At 40.1% G+C, this 21,455-nt stretch overlaps 1 protein-coding gene across 3 annotated transcripts in view; it reads left to right on the forward strand.

The window, feature by feature from the left end:
- bbs9 (Bardet-Biedl syndrome 9) overlaps positions 1–21,455 on the forward strand; it is a 182,720-nt gene that overhangs the window by 81,423 nt on the left and 79,842 nt on the right. For all 3 annotated transcript variants that reach the window (XM_030749748.1, XM_030749747.1, XM_030749749.1), the window contains one exon: positions 11,467–11,649. In XM_030749748.1, coding sequence (XP_030605608.1) covers positions 11,467–11,649 — 183 coding nt within the window. The remainder of the gene's footprint in view (positions 1–11,466; positions 11,650–21,455) is intronic.

Below are 21,455 nucleotides of genomic sequence, written 5' to 3' on the forward strand. Positions count from 1 at the left end.
ACTAAAAATGGTGTCTGTATTTCCAGGTAGAAAACACGCATCTCTCTCCTCCCATTGTTGTTTATATTTGTGTTGCTGCATCGTATTACATGAGTTGTCCTCATGCTGAAAACCTGACTTAGTTGCTGCATCAGCCAGATGTAACTCCCAGAGACACAAGAAGAAACCAAAAATATATCTTTTTACTAAGGAAAATGACAAAAATAGCAATGCACAGTGACTTGGATAAGTTACTTTAATCTGATTACTGGACTGGAAATAGTAACTTGTTAGATTACTCGTTACTGAAAAAAGCAGTCAGATTAGAGTAACGCGTTACTGACATCACTACTACTAGATACCAAATTTTGGAGGCATGTCTGCTTTCTCTTGAATATAGAAGAACTAGATGTTTTGTGGAGTTCAAAGCACCAAAAATCCATTTGAAACACTCTTTCCAGATTGGTTAGGGCTCTGTCACACAGGCCTGGTCAGTCACCATCTCACAACCTTCTGTTGTGGGAAAAATGTGTATTCCCAAACTGGTTGGCAAGTGATTCCAAGAGGTTGCTGGCAGTCGCTTGGTGAAGTGGGTCACAAAGAGGGTGCTGCACCAAACACCTTCTTGTGATTGGGTCGCTATCAGATTTCTGTGGTCACTCATAGTAGGCATAGGAGTGCTAATAAATCTTGAAAAGTGCAACACAAACCAACTTCAAAGCCTTTGAAGGCGAGCAGTTTCTGTTTCCTGTTTGTGTTGCACTAGCTGGCGAGATTTTGCAGTTCATCTGTCAAACTATGGCCAATTATCGCCGTCTGCTAGCTACCAAAGCAATTGCAAAGATATTTTAATGCAGCAACGTATACTTCTTTGCAAACAGTTTTACCTTGTGACTGCCAGCAACTTATTGCATACTGGTCGGGGAATACATATTTTTCTCTCGCAACTGGTGGTTGCCAGATGGTTGCTGACCAGTCTTTAGGCCTGTGTTGCTGGAGCCCTACAGTACATCTGCTAACCAACAGAAGCACACTGGCACCCTGTCACTACCATCAGGGATGTTTTCTTCTGCAAAGTTATATATAACTCCAGGGTATAGCTCCTGCTTAAAAAAGCTCACAACAAGTTTGTGGGGTATTTTTGAATATGTGTATCACAATGTCTGGAAAGCCACATTGCAGCAGATTGTTTTTTTTTTTTTTTTTTTTCTTTGGGTAAAACTGGGAAACGCACACACACCAAAATAACTTTAATGGTTAAATGACAGAATATGTCAATTTGATTTTGGGGTGAACTTTCACTTTAAAAAAATAATTATTAAATAGTCTACTTATAATAATAACACATTGTCAGCTCCATTCTGATTTTGATATTTTCATTGTAATAAAGTTTTGAAGATTATTGTGATTATTAACTGCTGCTCATTTGACACATTTGTGACTTAATGCGCTGCAGGTGTGACCAGAGATCTGTCTCAAATTTATTTGTAGACACAATCTAGAATTTTTTGGATGCAAGATAAGCTGTCTAATCATAGCCAAAATCATCAGTCCAGCCTTCACACAGAACTCCCTCCCGTCTCCATCCAGCTGGACAGACCAAACCCACTCATTATGTCAGCCCTGGGTGGGCCTTGAGTAAACCAGCGAATGTATGTGCATGGGTGTTGGCAGTCACTTCTCAACCTGTTGAGGTCAGGTCCCACAGCCTGGGGCTACTGACAGCCTGGGGCTAGACCTGGGTGTTAATCCCGGGTTGGGTGTCACTGCGGTAGGCAACACTCTGCAATTTAGTCCGCTGCTCTGTCCGGGGCCTCCAGGTCCTCAGGACCACCCAGCACACTGTTGCAACTATTGACCTGAGCATCTGCGTGTGTGCTTCACAGAGAAGCAGAAGGTGTATGGATTTAATCATTAAATTTATTTTTTGTTAGTGTATGAGCACCACACTCCTTAATGCATGTTGGCAGTAGACACCTTAAGGTGGTGTGAGTGTGCATGTGTGATTAGGAACTTATGTTCTGAAGAAGTTGTGTTCGCATTTTTTTTTTCAAAGATCATATTCTAATAGTCTGTTCAGTTGTAAATAAAATGTTAGAGGTTTGAACTCACAGAACCAAAGTCGGGCCTTAACCTGTTATTGTTGTTGCACTTTCACTTCCAGCACTCAAAAAAAACCCCAAAATTATTTAACAGAAACATGGCTTGAAAAAAATCCTACAGTTAGATGGAAATTTCTTGGTAATTGTGTTTACAGTTAATTGTATTATTGATATTGGGTCTGAGATTTTGGTATGCGCCTGTTTGTGTTGGTGTGTTTGTCTATAGACATTTCATCCAGGCGTGTGTTTGCTCTTTGATCTGCCATATTTAGGACTTGGACAACTGAAAGAGAGACATATTCATTCATAAGTCAGAAGAGCAAGGAGAGTGATGGAGGGGGGCAGCTCTCTCACCCACAACCTATCAGTGGAGAATAAAGCTCTTTGTTCATGACCATGTGAACACGCATGTCAAAGAAAAGCAGAAGCCTCTCTCTCTCAGTCTCACCAGCCTAGAGAAAACACGAGTTCAGTGGACTCTTTGACGGAGTGAGACAGCCTCATAAATCACTCCACAGTGTTATAGCACTTGTACTGTTGAACGACGGCCTGTTAAAGCATCTCTGACAGCCTTGATTGGACGGGAGGTTAAAAAAAAGGTAGACATTGACTTTGAAGAAACCACATACACCTTCACAGGTTCTTTTGTTTTGTTTTTTGGGGTTTTTTTTGTACTTTAAAGACGTTTAACTCTTAGTTAAAATTAATTAGATTGCATTAAAGAAAGTGAAACAGAATAGGCAGTCAATGGATCTAAATCAACCATTATCACTGATGAAGTAATGTTCCCCCAAGTTCCAACCCTCTTATTTGGAGGAGACGGAGAAATTTCAAAAAAGTAACTTAAAGGGCCAAATTGTATGTTATTTTTGACATCAATTCGTGGACCGGAAGTAGGGGAAGCGGCCTGCAGGCCAAGTTTGGCGGGTTCAGGATTTAGGGGTTATTATTGATTACTAAGTACTAATTCACCAGAATTGGGCAAAAACTAGAGGATGGGGAAGCCTGGAGTTCATGGTTATCGAGTGAGATTGCTCCAGATCTTTTCCCAGCAGATGATAAAACCATCACAGATTGGATCGGGTTTGGTTGCCACATCCTATCATCTAATCACCCACATCTCTCCTCATTCAGTACTCCATTGAGACTTGAGTAAACATTCTTTTTTTCCCCCGCTAACTTTTATTCTCTATATCTTTTTTAGCCTCTGAGTTTTTTTCTTATGTCTCTCACCCTCTTCTGTCTATTACACTCTCCTACTCTCTCCTCCTGTCTTATCAGTGGGAGTGTAGACAGACAGTGTTATCAGCACTGTGTGTGTGTGTGTGTGTGCTTGTTTTGACCACAGACAATAGTGGTTACTGTCTGTCTGTCTGTCTGTCTGGCTATCTGTGTATCAGACACTGGTAGAAGAGATCCTGATCACTCTGTCACTCATCCACCAGATTGCTCTGTCTCCACCGTCCGCCGCATGTTTACCTCCCGATGTACCATCTACCTCTCTGGGCCTGTCCATTTTAGCTCAGTCTGCTGTTGTAAATAAATCGTTGTGATTCAGTATCTTTTTTTTTTTTTTCTCCTCAGCATTTTTGGAAGTCAACCTGGCTGGTTGCCATCCTCACATAATGAGTTTATTCTTGCAGACAGTTTGACCTGAAGGGGATCAAACACTACGCTGCAGACATGACAGACACTGCTAAGTAATGGCCAATAACCAAGCCAAAGTAACTCAAAGTGCACAGTTAATAGCTGCAATGAATATGATTGTTTTCCTAAACTGAATACGATGATTAAAGAGGTAAAGACCAAGATGAAAAGCAAGATATGTTTTTGGTGATGGACTGAAGACATCAAGTATTTGGTACCCCTTTTGTTTGTCTAGTATGATATCATAAGCTAGTGTCTGACACTTCACTGTTTAGGTTAACTCCCCGAAGCCCTTTGTACGCCCCTGCAGTGTTTTTGTGTGCGTGTCTGCAGGTGTTTGGCAGCCAACATCAGGCTCTACAACAGCAGAAAGGAACTCTAATGAGACACATATTTAGATATTTGGGCCTCGCCACTCGACACACATAAGTGAAACAGTGAATCTGTTGCTGTGTTTTCAGTACTAAGGAAATGTGGTCTTGTGTTAGTGAAAGCACATTTGCTCATGAGCAGAACGGATGTTAATAGAAGTATGTGCATTGTGAGTGTGTGTAAGTGATACTGTGTGTGTTAAGATGATTTCAGAAGCTTGTGCCTGTCAGTGTAACTGTATCCATTCGTGAGTCTGTCTATTAGTCATCCCGCATGAGGAAATGAGCTCTGTATTTCCAGCCGTCATTAAGCTAAGATTCTAATTTGCTCTTTAATTAAGACACAGAAACACATGCACGTGCACACACAACCAACTATAACACATTCAATTGACCCTAATATGAAACTCTTCAACTGTGTTCTTTGTTTCTTTCATTTCTTTTGATATACTGTAACCCATCTCCTTTACTTCCCCCTTTGCTTTCCTGTAACCATTTCCTTGCTTCTATCCCTCTTTCTTTCACTCTCACCCTGCTTGTTTCTCTTTCCCTTTGTGGACCGTCCCATCATCCTCTGGGTTCACAGTGATGTGCTGTGCCACGTTGCTTTCTTCCAGACTGCTGTTATTTTCCACTTGCACAGATAGTACAGCACTGTGTGCGCATGGTCAGCTGTGTATTCGTATGTGCATCTATCTGTACGTTGTGTGTATGCATATGTTTTTTTTTTTTCATCTTGGACTGTGTGCGTGTGTGTCTACGTGTGTGCATGTGTGTGTCTGTGGCTTGGAGTTCATCCATGCTGTTTGCCGCAGCTTACTGAGCAGGAAACATCTAATCTGTCGACTCTGTGGAGGATACACTCACACAGGAACACAGACACACACACACACACACGCTCTGAGCTGTAGTTTAGGATAAACGTCTGGCAGCAGATACCTTTATTTCATTTTTCCACTTGCTGCCATGTTGACTTTTACTAACATTCAGTGATGTTTGACAGAAATTTGTTTTTGTGTTTTTGTCTCGTCATTTACTTACTGATATCTGAGCTGCTACACAAGTGCGTTTGCCCTTTGTATTGTAAAATTGTCCAAACTTGGTGTTGAATAATACTGTAGCTGTTGAAAGTCAGACAGGAACAAATCCTACACCAAATTATCAACTGCAACGTTGCACAGACGAAGGTCATGGTCTGGGTGGCACTTTCCTGCCACATAGTTTTACCAGATTAAACTTTGACATCAGATCAATTAACCTTTATTAGCACATCTAATTGTACTTTTGGAGTTAATCTAATGTTACTAGTGTGACCCAATTCCAGCAAACTAAGCCCTAGATGACATCTTGCACTTAGTTTATGCTTGCCATTTCACCTTTGGTGTCATGTGCCCTGCATTGGTTTCGTGCCTTGTTGTCCTCTTGATTTTTGTAAGCTGGTGTGTGATGTGTGACCAACATGGGCGGCTGAGTATGCGAGTGTACAATAGTGCCTGTCTTTTCCACCCTTTCAGTGATATATCTATATGGGAGCTCAGAGGTTCCCAGGTACAGAGAAGGATGCTTCAACAGCTTGAAAAGATCACACTTTGTCAAGGAAAATTAAAATGGCAAACATAAAAACATTTTACTCCTTTACCAGCACTGCTTTTTCCTGAGTGGTGGCACCTATTGTTCAGCAGTAAGTCCAGCACATGCTCAAGCACCAGTATAAACTGTGACAGGATGGTGGTGACATCACAGATGCTCCTGACAAAGCCAATGATGACCATAAATTAGGCTTTAGGGTAGCTGCCGTGTATAAGGGATAGTTGGCATACTATGCTCCAGCCTATCCTCTGAAAATCATTGTATAACCATTGAAATATTGCTGTGTGTACAAATGTATTGCTGGAAGTCTATAGGAGAGAAAATTAAATAGTCATGAAAGTTTGAGTAACTGATTCTTGTCTCAGTAAACTACTGTAACTACATAAACACAAGCAAATGAAACGTGACATGCTTCATGCAGCATTCCCATTTCAAGTAATTGGCCATGTTGGTTACTGTTGAGGGATAAGTTAGTTCTGGCTCATAGATTTTGGATATAACTTTTAAAAAAGTTCAAAATGCTACTTCTCTTGCCTTAAACCTTTGTGCACTCTTCACATTCATTGTAAACATATTCACATTATATTATTTATATGGAACATAATTATGTGGCATTGCATTTCAGAAGCATTTGCTGTTGCTTTTTGTATATACATGATTTTAAAGAGGCTAGGTTGGTTTATGTACTGAGCATAAACTCCGTTAGTCAAGCGTAGCTTTCATTCTGATACTTTTTCTCCTCTTTTTGTTTCTTTAAACAATGTGGGAGACAAATGTGAATAGTGGGCAACTAATTCTTCCTCTAACTTTCTAAATATTTGTTGCATCTGAGCTGAAATTACTTTATTAAACCACAGCCACGGTTTGTTTTATGTCTGTGTGCACATATGTGTACTCTAAACCATGCATTCCCATAGATAAGGGTGCCCCTTAATTTCTGTTTGTGTTTTTCTGTACTTTTCTTGGGTACTTTGGTACATGTGTGTGCATATCTTAGTGCATTTGTGCGTGAATGGATAAACATGACTGTTTGTATGCGTCTGTGTGTGGTTTGCAGTCCCCCGGAATAATGAAAAATGCTGGCTTATATTTGAAGCTTTTACTCTGTGTTTGTGTGTGAACAAGATGAATGAGTGATGGATGGAAGAAAGTCTAATAGGGGGAATCTTTATTTTTCATACACTGGCTTTTGGTCAGATTTCTTTTTTGTTTTGTTTTTTTTGAATGTCCTGGTTATACACTGTCACAACTTGCACCTTGTCACTAAGATGTAACCAGGTTTAAGTGAATAAGATGCAGCAGAATGTCCCTGTTATGTGTTTTGAGGCAGACTCCCGACTTTATTGCTGACACTTCGGAAGGTCGTAACCCCAGCAGCTTCAACTGCAGGTTGTTTAAGGTCACCAGTAGTTCAGCTGCTGACATACAAGCTAACTAGCTGTGAGGGGACGCTGGGTTGACACATGAATAGATGTTCAAGTTTATAATTTTTTTTTTATCACCTTCTGTGTCCATACTTCTCTGAATGTGTTTTGCATTCTGTGTGGGTTTTCTCCTTAATATTTATGAATATATGTGATGCATATCTGTGTATGAGCATGTGTGTATTGCCCTTCATGCAAATTTGGGCACATATCTTCTTTTGTGTGTGTGTGTGTGTGTGTGGTGTGTGGGTGTGTGTGTGTGTGTGTGTGTGTGTGTGTGTGTGTGGTGTGTGTAGACTAAATGTGTCTTTGTATTCTCTCAGCTGGTATCAATCAGTGTGTGTATGGAGTTGAACCTCTGCCAACAATGGAGCCCTTCACTGAACCTGGAGCCTTTTATCAATACTCTCTCTCTCACACACTCATACACACACACAAACACACACACACACACCCGCACACTCTTTTAGAGACCTTGAGGGGGGCAAGGGGGAAGGTTGATGGGGTTTGCGCATGTATCTTGAGAAGTATGAACATAGTGTGTGTGTGTGTGTGTGTGTGTTGCATGGTAGAAAATGTGCAAGATTATCAAGAATTTGTGTACTGGGAGTTGTGGCTTGAGAATGTTTTTAAACTATAAATTTTTTTGACCATTCAACAAAATAGAATCTAGTAGAATTTTACAAATTCTTGGATATTTATTGAAAACACTTGGTTAAATACCCCTCCAACACGGACTCATGGCTTTAGAGTGCTCTAATACCTGAGATTCACTGAAAAAAAAAATCAGAAGCATTCCCAATAAGGGTGCAGAATTTTACAGCATTTTACCATTATGCAAAATATAACGGGGGAAGACATAAAAAAATTAAGAAGGTAAATGAGTCAGAAATAATTTACATTAAAAGACGTATGTGAAGGTTATGCCTACGTTCTGCTATGTATACGCACGAAGATTAGACTTTGTGAATAGGCAAAATGTGCAAGACAGTGAGGATAAATAATCATTTGACAAGTATGTGTATGCTTGTGTGTGCATGTGTGTCTAACTTGAGAGTTGTGAATGACACGGCACCCACAGATGACCTCAGTGCTGGAGTTTTTTTATGTTTACCACATAAATGAAAGGAAGTGAATTAAGACTTTAACTCTGTTTACACTAAGTGTGCAAGTCTTAGAGGAGGCTCTTGTTCCATGTATCCATGTTAGTATTCAGTATTACGCAAATCAAAACAGCTTACTTTAGCAATTGCTGCTTTACCCTAGTGCACACACACACACACACAGCAGATGCACACACACTGAGATACTTCATTTCTGAATCTTCCATCTCTGTTTTCACAGTATCAAATGGCAAGTGCCGAATCCATTTGTCAAATAAACTGCTGGCATCCGTTGGCACTCAGGCCTGCAGATCACTCATTTATCTGAATACACACTCTTCCATTAGTCCCAGATCTGCTTTCACCTCTTCTTTTCTCTCTCTCTCTCCGTTCATCTCTTTCCTCCTCCCGTTTCTCTAGTTCCTCCTTGTCTTCGTCCGGCTTGTCCTTTCTTGTTGTCTTCTTTTTCATCCGTCTTGCTCTGTCATCACTTGTTCTACTCATCTCTACTCCTCTGTTATTGTAATGATGGAGGGATGAAGGGACTGACCCCTTGCTGAAGGTCAGAGTTCACCTGGTCTTACCACACCTCATATATGCATTCATTCTCTTTCTGCTGTCTACTGCTAAACTGCAAACTTGAGTAAACGTTAGAAGAGCTTAACCTCCACTTTTGTGCTTTTTAACCTCATCTTTATTTCAAAGCAGGTACTTCATTCCTCTTTGCTCCTGTCAGTGATTTTGATTCCTACAATTCTTAAGAAAACACGCCTTCAAAAATGCTGCCAACCAAGTGTATGGGCAAGTCATCAGAGCAAGCAGGGTCTCCATATAGTGAGCAGTTTATTTGAAGTCTGCTGTATTTCGTCTTTTTAGTTTAGTTTATTTTTCCAGTTGAGAAAGAAGCAAATCTGTAATAAACAGTCTGTAAATGGGATTTCCAGTGCTCTAACACGAGAACAGCAGTGCAGTTCGTTCAGAGAGAAAAAAAAAAAAAGAAATTCCAGTAGTCTGCAGGAAAGAGCCATAAAACGCAAAGATTGAAGGACATGGAAGTAATGGACTGGTGTTTATTTCCTCCTGTCTAAGTATATATTGTTAAAGGAATAACTGAAAGAATTTTTAAGAAGTTGAAAAAATATTAGAAAAAAAAATCTTTAAAGGAAGATTTCCTTTTGGAACATTTAGTCTGTAAAAGTTTTTAATTTAATCTTTAATTCACAGACTAGCTGCATAAGAAATGTGTTTAAGATTTATTGTCAAACCAGTGGTTTTTAAAAACCATACTAAGCATACAAGGGGGCATTTTTAGCAGATGTTTTACTGTGGGTATTGCATGGAATGTATTCCAAGTGATATGAATCCTAAACCTGTGGATGCACTGGAAATAACTGCATTCTGCTACTGATGTTCAGAGACTTGAGTCTATAGCGGGTGAGTGCAGTCTCACCCACTGGCTTCTGAAGTCCCATTTTGAAACCTCGAGATGGGCATTTTCGCCATCTTGGTTGCAAAAACCTGGATGTGACGAGGAGGGGCGGGTCTAACTGCAGAACCACACACCCTTTGGCTAACAGCTTGTTATTGACAAGTCATTTGCCAGCGAGCGTGATAATCCTTTTTGTAACATGGTATGACCAAGATTTACAGAAAAAACAATTGTATTCAGTATGTTCCAAAATGAGTGGCTGAGGCCATCAACTCAGCAGGAAAGTGTTTACAGAGGTCATGACAGAAAGCTGTTTTCCCATAAACCTTTTTTTTGAGCCGGAAGTCTTTTTGCAGCCACAGCTATCACCTTCTGGTGGAAAAAAAAAAGTGCAGGTTTAAGCACTTCCATACTGGCTTTTTTTCAATCCAGAAAGTACATCCATGTTTCATTCTGTCTGTGAATAGACAGGGTTAGTAAAAATTACACAAAGAAATTGTAATCTCAGACCATTCCCAAGACTCATCCTGGTTTATATGCATTTATTCTGCACTTCAGATTTGTAATTTATAATTTTGATGCCACATGAACTGCTTTTAAAGTTTTGCCTTTGCAGTTGTTTATCTTATGTCTCCAGGTAATATATTTAATAATAATGTAATATTAATAATCTAATCTAATCTAAGTATGCACAGACCTCTCCAAGTATGTGGGGACCATACAAACTACTGAATACCACTGAAATTTTGGCAAACCTGCCACATCCTTTTTTTCATTTTGATTTTCAGGTGTCTTTGAATTCAGCCCTCTGTAGGTTAATAATTTTCATTTCTATGAAACAACGTGGCATCATTTGTTCCTAACACATTGCCTAGTCCATATCCAGCGTGACTTTTTATTTTTTTGTTGAGATCTGTTGTTGTTCCTTTAATTGTTCTGAGCAGTGTATTTACTTGTTGAGTGGGGTGTTCAGCTCATCACCTGATTATAACAGTGTAACAAATGAGTTGATTATGACAGCTCTTTCATCTATGACAGAGCAGTGCATTTGACTTGCATTGCAACTGGTAGCCCATCAAAAATTTTCACACACATGCTATCTCCACACAAAATGAAATACAAATTTTAAAGACCAAACTGGAATTGTCTGGTTTTAATGTAAGCCCGCTCTAAAATAATAGATGAAGTGGTTCAGGATGAATTCAGGCTAACATAAATGAGAGTGATGAAGGAGCTGCAGACCTGATGCTCATAAAACTGTTTACACAGGTTGTGTTGCTGATGTTTCAAGTCTTTTGGGATAAATGGGTGTGTTGTAGAGAAAGTGACCCAGCAAAGCACTCAGGGATGATTCATCATTTGGTCCAGCAGTGATTAAAAAAAAGGGAGGGTCTTTTTTGTCATATTAAGAAAACATAACAATTTGGGGGATGACTCAAAAGAAAATACACAAAAATTCAAAAATGGTTGGAACAAGGGGTCAAAATGGGACAACCAGCACATTTTTGTTTTGTTTGGTTGACTTTGAAGCATGTTTATACTTTTTATCATGCATTCCAGTGTTTCACAGAACAAACTGGTTCAAGTTCAGAGGCGTGCTCACAGCCCCTTTAGTGCAAAATGATCACATCTCAAGGCCTTAAGCTTTAAAAATACCATTGTATACATTTATATGATTCAGGATGCTCAGTGTAGTCTTGGTGTGGTAAATATAGCAATGCAGTGCAAACTGTTGATACATGTATGCGTTATTATCACTTGTATACAGTGGTGATTTTTGTGATAATTAGGAGAGATTCACCTGGCTCCTATCTCTTCCAGGTGATGGCACTGGCGGAGGCTGCAGAGGAGAACAGGGCGCTGCTGGAAGAAGCGTTTGTTCGTCTGCGGAGTGCCACACACCTGCTGGTGCTGCTGCTGTCCCTGTGGCAGGGCCTGACCCCTGATCAGACCAGCATCCTGGAGGCCACACTGCTGCCACTGCTGCAGGACACACCGCAGCTGGTACACACACACACACATGCGTGCACGCACACACAAACAGGAGGCCATTAAAATGTCAGTCTCTGTCTATCCATCTGCAGCTTGCTCAGTATACACAGCCCCAGCTTAAACACACTCTCTGAAAACTTTTAAAATACATTAAGTACTTCTGGTCCCTGAGGAATATATACACACACACTTAATCACACGTTCACTCTTTAGCACTCAACACTCACCCGTCAGCTCTGCACAGAGTGTGTTCTGTGGTACCTGTTTATAATTTGAGCATTAAAGCTTGTTCTGTGTGTGTGTGTGTGTGTGTGTGTGTGTGTGTGGTGTGTGGGTGTGTGTGTGTGTGTGCACGTGCATGTGCATGTGCATGTGCATGTCTGTGTGTTTCTGCATGTCTGTGTGAGACTAAATATAAAATAACACATACACATAAGAGGTCAAGGTCAAAAAAAGGTCTTAGTGTGAATGGATGCCATATTGCTCTTTAAGCAGCCTCTGACTCAGACTTCAAGCTTGTGTGTGTGTGTGGTGGTGTGTGTGTGTGTGTGTGTGTGTGTGTGTGGTGTGTGTGTGTGTGTGGTGTGTGTGTGTGTGCGTGTGCTTGTGCGTGTGTGTGAGGGTTCTGCATGTTCAATTCAGCTCTGTATAAGTTGCCGTGTTGACAGAGCTCCTCCATTTGCTGCAGTCAGACCATGAAAGATTTGTCCACTCCATCGAGATGGCGAGTGTACCACTGTTGGTGGGTGTGTTTGTGTTAGTTTTTCCATAGCTCTGATCAATCCCCTGAAACTCTCATTACTCCTGTGTCTATTTTCAGCTTTCTCTGATGACCAAAAGTTACACACATACACACAACTGTGTTTATGAGGTACTGTAAATATCTCTAACAGTACACACACTGTGATTGTAGACAGAAATATCTTCAGAGGGTCAGCTGATGAGCCTCAATGGACAATAAAAGTAAGTTTGTGTGTGTTATTTTAAATGGGATTAATGGCCTTAAGTAAATTAGCAGTAATCAGGGTCATGTCCACAACATTAAGACGAACAGGTGAGCTGATGGGCTATTTTAGGAAATTTAATGCATTGTTCAATGCAGTGCTGTGACTACATCTAGATGCTAATGGAATTTTTTGTTATTAGCACTTTTTTTACCTTTACACCAAGGCACTTCTTTCATTTTATTTCACTTTTTTAGTGACAGTGTTATAATCTTGCAAATGTGGAGCTAAGCGCGTCTTTCAAGAAACATGAGTCTGAGTGGATATGTTCCATCACATCTTCATCTTGACTTTTGACCCTTCCTGTGGCCATGCTAGTGAGGTCATTCCAGTTGAGTGTTAGTCTGTCACTCAGAGAGCTTTTGTCCTTAGGAATAAATTCCAGGAATTCACGGACACGAATGAAGTCTCAGAGGAGGATGGCTGGAAGAGCCAGATTAGGGAAAGGGAGAGAGGCGGTTAAAGGAGAAAGAAAGAGGGAGGCAAGGTGGAAGAAGAGAGAAGAAGTCAAGGATATAGCTTATATAATCCAACTCCAACTCCATTTTTTTCTAACATTCATTCTCTGCTGTGTCTGTCATTCCTTCAGCCAAAATGAATGATTGGCTTGCTCAGTTAAATATTTCTCCATCTTGAATTCATTAGTAAATTCCTACAGAAGATTCTGTCAGCCATTTTGGATCTTTGCCAAATTGGATATTTTTCAATTTTGCATTAAAAAAGCAATTTTCAGTACAGCCTCAGTGAGCAGTTTTACCCTGAGAGATGGGCTGTCAAGAAACTATTTGGAGAGCTAACTCTAGTGCAACATGTTCACAAAGTTCTGTGAATCCACCCATTAAAATAATAAACAAACACATAAAATAAGACATGTCCTAGAATAGCGCTGCAATGCAGCTGCTATTCTTAGATCACTTTCATTCTGACCCAGATGCTTGTCCATTCACTTCATAGTCAGTATAAAAGATGGACGCAGCCACGCTGACATCACCTATGGATGGGAGGGTGGAGCAGTAATATATCAGTTCATGCTAGTTAGCTTGGTTAGCAAACAACATACATAAACTGTATTGCTGCAATGCACAGGCATGCATATCAGCCAATTAGTGCTCAGTAACAGAGTAAGAAAATGAATGCTAGAATTTCACTCACCAAAAGACACACACACGCAGTGAAGAGGTCCAGTTTAATGATTACACCAGGTGATGTTTTATGAAGGGGTAACCAAAACCGTTTGTTTTTACAGCCTGTTGTGTTGGTGTATGTGTGTGTTTGTTTTGTATTGTTGTTGTTGTAACAGTTTTTTGACACTAAATTTGGGCATTTTAACCTGAGAATCTATGAGGAACGCGTCTCCTATTTGGAGAGGAACTGTAGTTTTTGTCACTTCTGCATTGGCTGCATTTTTCAGCTCTGGAAGTTGCTCCTTGGTCCACATTTCAGAACAGCAAAACTTCATTTTGGGGATAACGACAAAGTCACTGGGGCCAAAGCTGGGTAGCAGGGCTCATGATGAGCAATGACTGGTGTGCTGGCACAAAAATTATGGTGCACAGTTCTGTGAAAACCCATTGAACATGCTCCCATTGTTGCTCCTGAACTGATGCAGCACCTTTGGGCTAGAAGACTGCAGACTCCACTTAAACCTGCTGTTCGGTCCCGGAGTTATAGCTGAGCTCAGCTCTCAACACCAGTGATAATCCCCAATATGAAAGTCGGGTCATTTTGACAAAGGAGTTGATGTTTGCTCTGTCTTAAGTTTGAGATCCATGATGAAATTGCAGATCGTGCATACGAGTGGTCAGGATAAGACTTACGGGTAGGGATCTAACAATAGCAGCTGCTAACTGGAAGCAATCCAGAGTTGTACAAGGAGATGAACTTCAATAGAAAACTGGATTTAAATCAGGAATGGTTTTTGATTTTTATTCCTCTTGTCAAGAAGAAGAACCTTGACCCTGATGTTCTTTCAAATTACAGACCAATTTCTAAATTACCATTTTTATCCAAGGTTCTTGAAAAAGTTGTTTTTAAGCAACTTCAAGCATTTCTAAGTGAACATGGAATGTGGGAAAAGTTTCAGTCAGGTTTTAGAATGCGTCACAGCACAGAGACGGCTCTTTTAAGAGTTTTTAACGATCTGCTTTTAACTGTGGACTCTGGTAGTCCTGCAGTTTTAGTACTTCTAGATCTGTCAGCTGCCTTTGACACTGTGGACCACGAGATCCTTCTATCCCGCCTAGAACATGAAATTGGCATTAAAGGCACGGTTCTGACTTGGTTCAGATCTTATCTTACTGATAGAAGTTTCTCTGTCCATCTAGGAAACTGTTTTTCTACCACAGCAAAGCTTTCTTGTGGAGTGCCTCAGGGGTCCATTCTGGGCCCAATTCTTTTCTCATTGTATATGTTGCCTCTAGGGTCGATTTTTAGGAAACATAATATTTGTTTCCACTGTTTTGCTGACGACATCCAGGTGTATATGCCCATCAAACTGAACAGCAGAGATCCATGGGAACCCCTGCTGAACTGTCTAAGTGACATCAAGTCCTGGATGAGAAACAATTTCCTAAATCTTAATGAAAGCAAAACCGAGGTCATATGCTTTGGTAAATTTGACCCCTCAAGCTACTCCTCTGGCACTCCGAGTCATTTGGCTCCTCACTGTCGTGATGCTGTGAAAATCTGGGTGTCATTTTAGATAGTAGTTTTAAAATGGAGAAGCAAGTAAGTGCTGTTACCAAAATCAGTTTTTACCAACTCAGAGTTATTGCCAAGGTAAAACCTTATCTCCCACAGCAGGACCTGGAAAAAGTATTCATGCTTTTATTACTTCCCGCCTGGACTACTGTAATTCTCTGTACTTTGGCATAGATCAATCATCTGTGCGCCGCCTGCAGGTAGTCCAGAATGCGGCAGCTCGTCTTTTAACCGGTTTAAAAAAGCATGAACACATTACCCCAGTCCTGTCATCCCTTCACTGGCTCCCTGTCCGTTTTAGAATCGATTTTAAGATTTTATTGCTTACTTTTAAAGCCTTAAACGGACTGGCACCTTTGTATCTGTCTGAGCTGCTTCACTGTCACACCCTGTAAGAGCTCTGAGGTCATCGAACCAGCTGCTCTTACAGAGGCCTAAAACTAGACTAAAACAGAGAGGTGATCGAGCTTTTGCAGCAGCAGCACCAAAGCTATGGAACGATCTACCTCTCCATATCCGCACAGCTCAGACGATACACACATTTAAATCTCTATTAAAAACACATTTTTTTCCTTGGCATTTGGCTGCAGTGCTACCTCCTTTTAGATGATTGTTTTATGGTATTTTATGGTACTTGTTTTAAACGTTTTAATTTTTAATTTTCTTATGTTATTTATTGTTCTTAATGTTTTTATTTATTTATTTTTATTTTATTATTTTATTTTTATTTATATATTTTTATTTTTATTTAGTATAGTCCTTGGGGTTACAGATCTTGTACAGCACTTTGGTCAACGTCGTTGTTTTAAATGTGCTTTATAAATAAACTTGACTTGACTTGACTTGACTTGTCTCCAAGGGATTGTGCTTACAAGTACATCTGTGTCGATTCTCAGTTATCCAGGTCATAGTAGTCTGGACTGCTTTAATTTATTTTTCTTTGTTTTTTAAAACATTTCACCTCTTATCCAAGAGAATATTTAAGTTCTAAAATCAAAAGGTGCCGAGTCCCAGCTATTTAACCCTATAACACTGAGCAACTGCCGCTGATGCACCTGTGATCTGCCCTTATCTGCCGTGAAGCGTATCGCGTATCGAGATGTCTGATCAAATGCACTTTGAATTACCGTAATTACACAACCAGTTGTCCTATTAGGAAAAATTCAAACGATTTCTGAAAGCTGAGAAATTGTGTCTCACACCTAACATAGGGTTATTACTGGAATTTTTGCCTGGAAATCCAGCGAACAGCGGGACATCTGAAGTACGTTGTTTCCCGACAACATGTTTGGCGTTATAGGGTTAAACCCTAGTGAGGGTTGTCCCCTTTGGTCATTGACCCACTATTAATTATGTGCATCATCACATGAGCCAAGGTGTGAAAAAAGGCATAGGTCATTACCGCTAGGGGTTTCAGGCGAAACCACTGAGAGACCTTGCCCCACCCTATCACGTGACCTATTGAGGTCACCTGACGTAAGGTGTGTGTGAGGGTTGAGGTGCCTGGGGAGGGATCTCAGGACTGCATTGTAGGTGGCTGACAGCTGGTGTCATAAGCCACCACCTCTGCTCAGTGATGGTTGTTCACAGTGGACATTGATAGACTATTTTACTCCTCTTTCAAACCATCTGTCTTCCCGGTCCAAAATGTGAACTTTGGCATCCTCAAAAGAGTGCCCTTCATCCTTTAGGTACAGATGTACAGCTGAGTTTTTTCCTGTCGTGGTGGCTCTTCTATGTTGTGTCATGCATTTGTGGAGTCGCTGTTTGGTTTCTGCAGTGTAGACGTCCAAACACTCCTCACTGTACTGCACAGCATACACTGTGTTGCTTAGCTTGTGTTTGGGAGTTTTGTCCTTAGGATGAACCAGTTTTTGTCTTAGAGTGTGGCTGGGTCTGAAGCAAAGTGGGATATCATGCTTGGAGAAAATTCTTCTGGGTTTCTCTGACAAACCTGCTACATAAGGGAAGACTGTCGTTCCGTTTGTCGTTCTCTTTCTCCATAGTTGGTGTCTGACTTTTCTTGTGCATCTTTGCTAATTTGATGGCCTGATGAAGGTTGGGATAACCACATGTTATCCTTGGCATCCTCCCTGGTGAATGATTTTATCCACTGAGTTAGTGTGGTCAGTGAAGGCGTCTACTTCTTGGGTTTAGATTTTGACCCAGGTGTCATCCACATACATATCTGTACCAGCAGCTAGTCGCTATCACTTTGAAGGAGCCAAGAGCTTTCATGTAAAGGTTGGCTACAGTGGGTGACCCTGGGGAACCCATGGCACATTCATACTTTTGTCTGTAGAAACCCTTTTTGTATTTGAAATATGTGGTAGTAAAGCAGAGGTCTAACAGTGTGCAAATCTGATCAGGGGGAAACTGGTATAAGAAACTTTCTTGCTGTAGTCTTTTTCTGACCGTCTCCACTAAAGAAGTCCAATCACTTTTTTTTTTTTTTTTTTAAGCGCTTGAGGATTGAAATACAGTGAAATCCTAAAAAGAACTGAAAACAGGAACTTGTACAAAATTAACATCCCATTAGTCACACAGCAATCTCTGCTTCATGAAACAAGGAACAATTAAAATATGTAGCATAATACCAAGTGACCTAGTATATATTCACTTTAATATTGTGTGATGAAAAGCAGAAAGAACTCTAAGAATGTCAGAAATGTGTGGCAAAGTTTCTGCTTCTCAGAAACTTTTGAAATAAGAAGAGGAGTTCTTTTGATAACAGGCTTATTGCACTAGTTTTTATCTGAAAGAAAATAGAATTATTTATAATAACAAGACCAGAAAGGAGAAATAGGAGGAGAAAAAAGGAGAGGGGGGTAACACCAAAGGAAATGCATCTGTGGGATATCTAACGTAACGTCTCATTTAGTTGCAGCCAAGCAGAACACCTCCTTCTTCTCTTCATGCATTCCTCCTTGTCCTCCTCCCACTCTGCTCTGTTTCCCACTTTTCATTTTCATCTCACTGCTCTTTGTTTTTCTATTCTCTATTTTTAACACCATGGCGGTTACCACTCTCCATCATCCCTCTGGTGTTCTTTCTGTTTCTACCATACCACATTCTTTACCCTCTTTTTCCTCAACTCCCCCTGCATCCTGCTTTCTTTTCTCATCTTGTCCTTCCGTCTCAATTAATTTTTTTGCCAGTTTCTTGCAAATCATTTATATAGTCAAAAAGCCAGCTTTGCACCAGCATCCCGGTCTCTCAAATCCACAGAGGTTCAAATCTTTAATCCACTACAACATCCTGGTGACAGACACCAGGAGACATCTCTAAAGGTTCTCTGTCCATGTCCCGATAGATCAGAGCTGTTTTAGCTATAAAATATTAATGTTGTGGTCAATCAGTTTATGGTTCCTGAAAGCATCTCTCAGCCTAAAACCACAGCAGAAACAAGTCAGATGGTTATATAATTGTTCCCAATCATCACAGGTCTTTTTTGCATTTTACCATAATTTTGAACTATAATTTTTATACATAAATGTGTGCAAGAATTTAAGTAGAATTACTAATATAAATTAATGTTTTTGATCACACGTAATAACTTTCAGCTCAAGCTCAACTAGATTTTGTGTGTCTGACTGTTATGGAATTATGAGGTTGTTAAATTTGTTCTGAATTTTTGTTGATAATTTCACAATTTCTTGCTTTGTATTGTGGATCTATATTCAAACCCCAGGTTTCTTGATAACATAATAGGCCTTCTGACTCTGAGAGCTTCTGATTGTCAGTAAGTAAGCATTTACAGTAAATAGGTGTATTAAAGTTGATTATACCCAGAAGTGAAGGAAAGTAGTTGATACTGTACCAAATCCACTCTTGATTTGGTCTTAGGATGATTGTGTGGGTAATGTTTCCCCCCGAGACTGACTGTATGGCATTGTTCTCACAGAGCCGTAACTCCGGTCTCTTAAATGACATTCACAGTCTTGATGAGGATATCAGGACTGCTGAGGGATTGTTTTCTGAACCTTTACTTGTCTCTTTGGGAATTCTCTGCACAGTCTCTACCAAGGTCGTGCGCTAGGCTCGGTTATATTTAATGTATTGCCAGCCCGTAATTTTGCACTTACACCTGGGATTTCTCCCTGTGTCAGACCTGATATTCCTGATGCAGTCCCTGGGCTGTTTGAGATGTACACTATTGAGTAAGACAAAAGAAAAATATGTATAGGTCAAACTGAAATAATTATAACAGGTTTAGTTTGTCAAGGTGCATGATACCAAGTGTGTTTTATTTTAGTGTTCATTTGTAATGCCAGTTAAAGAGTTTGATTTGCACCTGACTCCACAAATACTTTTCAGTCATTAACAACCTGGCTTACATTTCCCTCTCTCCGTGATGTAATAAGCTTTCACTCAATATAATTTTTTTTCCAGTTGTGTTTTAAAGCTGATTCTGGTTCTGACAATCATGCAGTTGCATGGTGTGCAGTGTGGGTACTTTGTTTACTAATGTAATCTCTGTCTATACAGTTTCAATATACACAAAAGCAAAGCTTTCCAGTCTTTGAATGACTTCGTAAAAGTTCATAAAAGTTTCCTTTTTGCTGTTGTAAACACTTTTCTCTTAAAAAGATAAACAAAAATAAAAGCTCTGTATGAATCTATGAACCTTTGTTACAACTGTGCATTAACCCAAAGTCTTGTCTTTTTAAAAAGAGTCTTCATAGATCAACGAATAATACAGAACCTCTCTTGTTTCTGGGTACAGAAAACAAGCTCCTCTTTTTTCTGCATTAGTGGGAACTTTGCTGTAATTTATCGCTCTGGCCTTAATCCAAACCCGCTCAGCTCCACCTTTCTTTGCTTCCTTTCTTCTCATTCAGGAGGATGAATGTCTGCAGTTTAGGTTTAGAGACATTTAATTTTCTTCCCCAGCATGTGGAACGTATGTTTCAGCGAGCGCGTGCATGAGCATGCCAAGTTTCCACAGAAACCTGCAGTTATGTTGTTCCAAGTATTTGATAACCTGGTGAGGTATTGTTGTAAGAATAGTTCACCCAATTCCATCTCACCTCCTCCTACTTTTGCTCTTTAATTTTTCTTTTTTTTTTCCCCCCTTCCAGTCTTTTCTTTAGTCTTATCTCTGCGCATCTTTTGTCTTTCCACTTGTCTCATTTTTTTGGTTAGCATCTGCCTTTCCCTCCTTCACCATCTCATCTCCTTCACCTTTCAGAGCCCCACATTTCTCTCTTTCTTTCATCCTCTTTATCTCTTTCTCATACACTCTTGCATTCTCTCTCTCTCTCTTTTCCCCTGTCTCTGTCTGTATCTCTCTGTCATCATCATTACAGGGTTGATTACCTGTCATTATGGCTCATTAGGGGCCTATCAGCATGGCGGCAGGCAGGGGAAGGAGAGGTGGGGGGTTAGGAGAGTGGAGGGGTACCTGTCAACACACCCTCACCCTCTCAACACACACTCATACACATACCACATCTTCCTCAGACCTACCCATCTAAATCGCCCATTCAGATGAGTGATTCTGGGTTCACCAGTTTTTAGTAGGATGAGTTGGGAAACGTCTTGTATGTATGCGTGGGTGGAGGAAAGAGGGATGTGCACCCAGACATGGGGAAAGGGGCGCAACAAGTGACCTATCCCCTCCTGCATGGGTGCATCAGACTTAACTGTGTGTGTTTTATTTACTTTCGAATCAGAATGTTTCATAATTTTCTTTCTCTCTTAAAAATGAAAAATGTAAAAACAAATCAGTAAAGAAAAAAGATTGAATTAAATTGTTCATTACAACCTTTTGAGTTGCCATCTCCCTTTCCAACTTGGTCCTTTCCTCCTCATTTTTCCTTCTATTTATAAATGTTTCACTTATTTTATGTTTCATGATTTTTATTTTCTCTTCTCTGCTCAAAAAAATTATTTCCCTTCTTGCCCATTTTTTTCTTTTTGTACCATCTCTTTTTTTTTTTATTTTATGGAAGCACAAATCTAGCCTTGTCACTCCCAGTGTTAGTTCCACATTTTAAATGTATGTATTTGTCATTAACTACCAATCTGCTAGTACTTTTTACTTATTATTTTCCCTTGATTCTGGAAACTCACTAAGACTTCAACTACCAGTCTTCTGCCATCCCCTTTTCA

The sequence above is a fragment of the Archocentrus centrarchus genome, chromosome 16 (assembly GCF_007364275.1).
Source record: "Archocentrus centrarchus isolate MPI-CPG fArcCen1 chromosome 16, fArcCen1, whole genome shotgun sequence".
Taxonomy (NCBI): domain Eukaryota; kingdom Metazoa; phylum Chordata; class Actinopteri; order Cichliformes; family Cichlidae; genus Archocentrus; species Archocentrus centrarchus.